This window comes from Chaetura pelagica, unplaced genomic scaffold (genome assembly GCF_000747805.2).
Source record: "Chaetura pelagica isolate M959 unplaced genomic scaffold, ChaPel_1.0 scaffold585, whole genome shotgun sequence".
Taxonomy (NCBI): domain Eukaryota; kingdom Metazoa; phylum Chordata; class Aves; order Apodiformes; family Apodidae; genus Chaetura; species Chaetura pelagica.
The window spans coordinates 687,600-694,314 of NW_009953404.1; the positions used below are offsets into that span (position 1 = coordinate 687,600).

General features: G+C 38.1%; 1 protein-coding gene across 1 annotated transcript in view; it reads right to left on the reverse strand.

The window, feature by feature from the left end:
* Positions 1–2,643: 2,643 nt before the first annotated feature.
* ZCCHC8 (zinc finger, CCHC domain containing 8) overlaps positions 2,644–6,715 on the reverse strand; it is a 10,993-nt gene continuing 6,921 nt past the window's right edge. Inside the window, exons 10-13 of the mRNA XM_009998418.1 lie at positions 5,973–6,103; positions 5,090–5,173; positions 4,179–4,293; positions 2,644–3,443 (exon numbers count right to left, since the gene is read on the reverse strand). Of these exons, the coding sequence (XP_009996720.1) occupies positions 2,644–3,443; positions 4,179–4,293; positions 5,090–5,173; positions 5,973–6,103 (1,130 nt within the window). The remainder of the gene's footprint in view (positions 3,444–4,178; positions 4,294–5,089; positions 5,174–5,972; positions 6,104–6,715) is intronic.

Genomic DNA, 6,715 nt, shown 5'->3' on the forward strand with positions numbered 1-6,715 from the left:
TATAAAAATAATTCTGAGCACACAGACAACTTGTATTTACAAAAGCTTAGCACCCTTTGTTATGTCAAAACTGAATTCGTTAAATAGGAATAATCCCAGTCGTGGGAATTTTAACTGAACTGTGTCTGCAAGGGTGACAGTCTGCAACATGCTTCCAGTTGCAGCAGAGCACGGGTCAAGGACAAAAACATTTGCTGACTTTAACAGTTAGTCCAGTCACTTTGGACAAAAATTCCACTGGAAACAAAATGCGGATCTAAACACAGTTCATTCCTGCCCTAAGTTGCCCCAGATAATATCTGCTTTAGACAGCAGAAGACATCATCTTCCCAAAAGGAAAAAATCCCTATCTCCAAGTAGTTTGTGTGCAGCAAATACAGGAGTGGCCAAAGAGCTAAAAAAATACTGAACAGTTCAAAATTCAAAGCCTTATAAAATTAAGGATTTAACATATTCAAACTAGGATTTAGCCATACTCAAATACCTTCAGTATCAATCTTGGAAGCAATAAAGTTAACAGCTACCTTAATGCTAAGTCTGAGAATTTGTACAAACATTGAAGACTCATCTATTCTGAGCAAGTAGGTGGAAGGGTGAATTATGAAGAATTTGGTGTGAACATACAGAGCTCATACTAATGAGTACTAAACATATAAAGAAGATTTTCATCTTGTGGCATCTGTAAGTACACAAGTACTCCTGTAAAGTTTGGGCTGTATGTCCTACTAAAGCAGCAGCATTTCATAAGAGCTATTAAAAAAATATGATCTGAGGTGTGGAGAGAGAACCTCATGTTTAAAGTATGAGCACCTCAACACACCCAAAGGTGTGTACCCTTTAAATCATTACCTCATGCCCTGCACCACAATATCATCCACCTGTGGATGCAGCACACAGCACATAATGGCTTGTGTAAATTGTCATTACTCCCTTTTAACTCCATGGGAAGAGGAGACATGGAGAAAGTACAACATCCCCAGATGCTTCTCAACAGACTTTTACTTCCTAAAGTGCATAGGGAAGCTGGAAGCAACATATTATTTTGTCACCCATTCCTGTTACAGAAAGTAATACTGCTTCTCCTAAAGAAGATTAAAATAAAAAACTTTCCATTTTAGCATATACAATGAACTTTTACCTTGACCACTTTCCAAATGCAACCAGATAAACTGAACTGGTTTATGCTGCAAAAAGCTTTTTCAGCCTCTTGGAAGACAAAGAGTTCATATATAAAGACACTGGTTTTCCCTTCCTGTAAAGTTTAGAGAAAAAGAAGGAAATAAATATAAAATTTTTAACTTCAAAAAAGCCTGGGGTTCTCTTAAGCATCCCAATGCAATGTACTATTACATAAGGATCTTTGGGAAATATGTACTATCTGCCAAGCCAAAAAATTTAAAAGATAAATTAGGTCTCTGAAGTTATATTATCAAAAACACCTTTGAACATCCCCACTTCACAAATCTTTCCTTATATACTTGAAAAGTCTATTTTTACTGTGTATCTCACTTGGGTAGGAAGACTTCTGCATTTATGTAAGGACGAATGCTTTCCCAGCTCCAACGCAGACTGGTAAGTCAGTCTAGTACTCCCTCTGTTGGCAATGCCAAAAATGTTCAGGCACGTCACCTACAAGTCCCTCAGAAGACAATTAGGAGAAGGGAAAAAAAGTGTTAGAGCAATTAATCAGCAGAATTACTACGATGTTAATCTTCAGCAAGTGGGCAATTCTTCAGATTATGAAAACTGAATGGAATGGCAAGGTTCTATTTAAGTAGCTGAAATAATTTTCACAGCTGCTTGATTATGAAAACCTGAGTTGTGACCCTTCCTAAAAGAGTTAACTTTTTTCAACCTCATTTTAATCAGCTTGTTTTTCTATTTATCTTCAGCAGCTGATTTCCAAAAAACAGCAGTTTGATGGTTTAGGACTCCCATTAAAAAATATTTCTATAAAAGCTCATTTATTAAACCTCTGTACACAACAATGAACATGTATGTACAGCAAGTTTACATGAAGGATGATGTTACAAAAGATACAGTGGTAATTAAAACTGACCCACATAAATAGTTTATAAAAATATTTGAAATGGTGACAATAATGGTGGTAATCCCTGATTATTTTCATCCAATTGCCAGGATTTTGATGTGGGAAATCTTAATGTTAAGACGTGTTTAAAAACATTCTGAATATATTAAACTTATCTACAGGATAATTAGCAAAATGTATAAAGTACAGATTATTGTACAAAGGACAGATATTAAAAAAAACATCACCAATCCACCTGGAACTTAAGGACAATAAAAATCTTAGCCAAAGTAAAGAACAGCAAACCACAAAGTCTTCAGAGTTTCATGTATTGGCAAGTAACTCGTTCTTAACAAATCAACAGTCCTGTTACTCCTTAGTGGAAGAATGTAATTTGGGAAAATTCTTCTGTATTTCCTGTGCACATTGGTGGTCCTGGTCAGTACAGAGGCCCTGCACTAACTTCAGTTCCAAGGAAGAACGGGGCAGAGCTGTATTTGTCAAGATGTTCTCCTTCCCACAAAAGGATGAGGAAGGTTATCCGAGTTTGTAAAACTGGAGGAGGGGAGAGAAGGAAGCAGGGATTTGGACATAACGAAACAAAGGAAGAGCAGTTAAGATGAAGTCTTTTTCTTTTGCTGGTTTCTTGGGGAATTTTTTAACACGCTTCTTATTCGCAGATAGACACCCGTTGATTCTGCCATATTTTCAAATTCAAATGGTGTTATCCCTTCAGCAAACTTGCTCATGTCAGGAACAAGACTGGAGTTCTTTGCAGATGACTTAATGTTTGTGACCATTTGATCACCACCCATATTTTCTCCATTGTTAATGTCACTGTTGGAAGCAGGCATGGTGTTATCCAGCAAGCCCTCAGAATCAGTGTTATCTGGATTTTCCTTTAAGTTAAGTAAACTATCTTCTGGATTAGGACTATTTAGAGAACGTTCCTTTTCTGCTATCTGTTCACTGATGTCAGAAAACCTCGTTTCCACTGTAATCACCTTGTCAGATGATCTTACTTCTGCAACAAGATCCACTTCATTCCTGGAAGGTGATGAGGTAACAGAATTCCCGGTTAAAGGTGTATCAACAGGAATGTCAGAGTCACTGTTTGTGCTTTCTGCCTGCTCTAGTGCTGCCCAGATTAATCGCTGCTGTTCCTCCAGCTCTTCCAAGGTCAGAGTATCCTCATCCATAACTGAGTCCACTATTTTTGGCTCAGGATTATCACTGGAAGGATTCGACAGTGGAGTAGTCCTGGGAAGAGGAGTGTGGGTGGGTGTTGAAGGTTGAGTTGGGGGTGTTCCTTGTGGTAAAGGAGGAGGAGTTGATAGTGACGGACTTCCAGGTGGCAGTGGAGGTTGGAACTCAAAACTGTTCTGAGTTTGAGGTCTTTGTGACACTTCCAGATCTAAAAGCAGATCAAAAAACATGAATTAAAATCTGAAATCTGACTAGGACAAGACACTTGATTAACTAGCTGTTCTGTGTCTTCTCATTCTTGGTTTTCAACTGAGACAGAAAAACAACTTGTGGAAGGTTTTAGGATCCATTGAACCTGTATTTCTGGGGACCTTAACTCTGCTAGCCACGCAAGGGGAAAAAAAAAACAAAAACATTCTTCAATGTATTAACAAGCCTATTCCACAGAGCCAGACTGAAGGCTTTCCTCATAGGAAATCCAAAAGGAAAGCCAGGAGTTTCTCTGATAATCTAACATTTAAGTAACACTTTGAAGTTCTCCTGTGAGTCTGACTCATTTTTAAGAAGCTGTGAGCTTGTAGCTTTCTGCATTATTTCATCCAAATATTTAAAGATATGGAGGTTCTGGTAACAGAAGCTTCTTTAGGATACACCTGAAGAGATCAAAATTTGTAACTTAATATTCCAGCTGCTCTGAACACACTTTAAATCCCCTACTTGGTATTGGAAGATACAACAATCACAGGACAGTGAGTACTTACTGTAGAGAGGCCCAAATGCCACTACAGTGGGACACAGCTGCTGTATGTTACCAGTTGCATTAATTAGCACCATACTGACTACTAACAATTTGGTTTCTCTTCATGAACTCTGACATTTCAATTCACAGCAAGTTATTTTGAAAATTAAAACAAAAATGAAAAAAAAAGTGGAGCAACTGTACCAGAATCCAGGTCCATGTCAGCTGCTGGTACCTCCAAACTGTCTTCTTTTGGTCGCTTTGAAGGATAAGAGCTGGACTGAGAGGCAGCCCTTTTATTGCTAGCTTTTGGACTTGGCTGAAGAGAAATTACCCAGGAAAACAGAAGCAGTTAGTGTTAAATTGCACAATGTAACATTTGCAGCCATAAGAACACACTTAAAGCAATTTCATAACTATACAACCATTTGGTGACCCAGTGTGTAGCCTAGACACTGAGGTTTGTGAGACTCAGTGCCAACTCAACAGAACTGGAGTCTTGTTCAAGTGGCAAAAGACTGTCTGCGCTCCTAACACAGGATTGCAACCAAGTTTCCACCTGGACCTTAGGTCTTAGGAGACCAGCACAGCACAAATACTGCATGTCCCTTCCTGGCAGGCTTAGAATTTACCAATTAGTTCCATACAGAATTACACTCTGGGACTCAGAGCAGAGCAAGTATCCTGTAGGAGACAACATCAGGCCATAGGCACATTAAAGAAGACTTGAGTGTGATACAGGACAGGACTACCAGGTGTTTTCTCAAGTCACTATGACAAGATTACTGTAAATCATGACAAGTAAGCTTTTCACTTAGTTGGGAAGTCTGGAACTTTAGAGTGTTTTTAGGCTGGAAAAGTTTATAGTCACCTTTCCCACAACCTTTTATAAAATACTGCACAGTTGGGATCTGCCTGTATTAACCAAAACACTGCAGTTTGTTCTAAACATGAAGCTCCTAGAACAGATAAGCCAAACATCAGCATTTCACACCCAGCAGTGTTAATAAGGAAGTCTATACCCTTGTGAAAAAGAGAAACAAGAGACCATAATTAGCTACACTAAGCACATGACAACTTTTTTTTTTTCCCAAGTAACAACGAGATGTATTCACCGCATGAAAATTAGAAAGGTAGTGAGCAAAAACATCCTTCTGTTGAGATGGCTGCATGGGGATGGAACCAAACATCTGCCACTCCTATAGAAAAGAAGAGAAATTGCATATGGTTGGCTACTAACATGGCAGTAGGACAGAGAAACACAGAGTTTAACAAGCCAAGGTGAATTCAAGTTCTCATCAAAACCTTATTTATCAGAGTAAATAGATCTTAAGTAGGAACTTCTGACAAACCTAAGTTCTCTCACCTGTGAATATAAACAATGATGCTATGCACTGTGACTGGCTAGTAGGAATAATTTTCTTTGAATCCTCTTTACACAATGTTAAGTATTTCATAGCAACTGCTTTCAACATTTGTAACAAACCTACAAACTTTCCCTTGGAACAACTCTTCAGGTGAAAAGGCTTACCTTGGAATTCAAACTGTTACTTTTTTAGTGAAAACTGAAAAAAAGTGACAAAAGAACTTGGGCTAATACTGAATGAAAACATATTTGGAGGCTACTAAATGGACAAATGTAAAGCTGCCAAAGAAAATGTACTTCTTAAGGCACAGGCATTAATATCAGTGATTAAGTTCACTACTAAGAGCAGGTTAAAATTCTTTTGAAAATAGAAGTGCAGCAGCAACCACAGGAGCTTCCTTGTGTGCTCTATGTGCTAGGTGGGTCTTTGGCTATGACTCATCTTGATGAGCTGTTACAAACCTTCCCAGAGACTGTGCACTGGTCTGATGTAGTTTTCTATAGTTGAAATTATATTTCTGGTAACACCCACAGTAACTGTCAGATGGAAAATACAAAATGTTATACAAAATGGCTAAAAGCAATTAATGTTACTCAGGACATGGTTCAGAAGGCAGAGGACAGCCACTTACATCTGGGATCCCACTTGGAGTGGATATATTAAAGCCTGGATAGTTTATCAGCTTAGAGACGTCGTAAGTGATGCGTTTTGGTTGACGAGATCCTTCATCATCTGTTCCACCATCATCTACAATGAAATATCATTATTATTGAGGCTAATTAAGAACCTTACTGAAAAAAACCCACAGGATTTCATAACTATTTTGGTATGTGAGGGTCAATAGAGGCTTTGTAATCCACAAAAGCAGTTACAGTGACCAGATCTATCAGATACACATGTGAAGCTGCCCCAGAAACCTAACTGGGTACTCAGTTATATTTCTCTTTATGTACCATAACTAGCCTCAGAATTTAGCATCAGGACTGTTCTCTGAGATGCAGCATAAATGTTGGTCATTAGTAAAAAGCTGATGGAATTATTTGATAATCTGAGGTTAAAGAAATCTATTATTTGCTTGCTGGTGGTCTTCTTACTCTTATGTAAGTTATTAAACTTTAGAAAAGTACCATAAAGAGAAGCTTATTAAAAATAGGAAGAGGAAATCTGACAACAGGCTATTTGCAAGGGTTGATTCAAATTAAATCACACTGGCAGAATGTTCATCTATGCAATCAAATAATTACACAAGTTGGTTCATTGTCACAGAATAGCTAGATGAGAGGGGAGGATTTTTACACTACTTAAGAAAACTTGATTCCTCACTTCCATGAGGAAGATGAAGGTTTCCAAACTAGACACTTTGTCTCCTGAAAA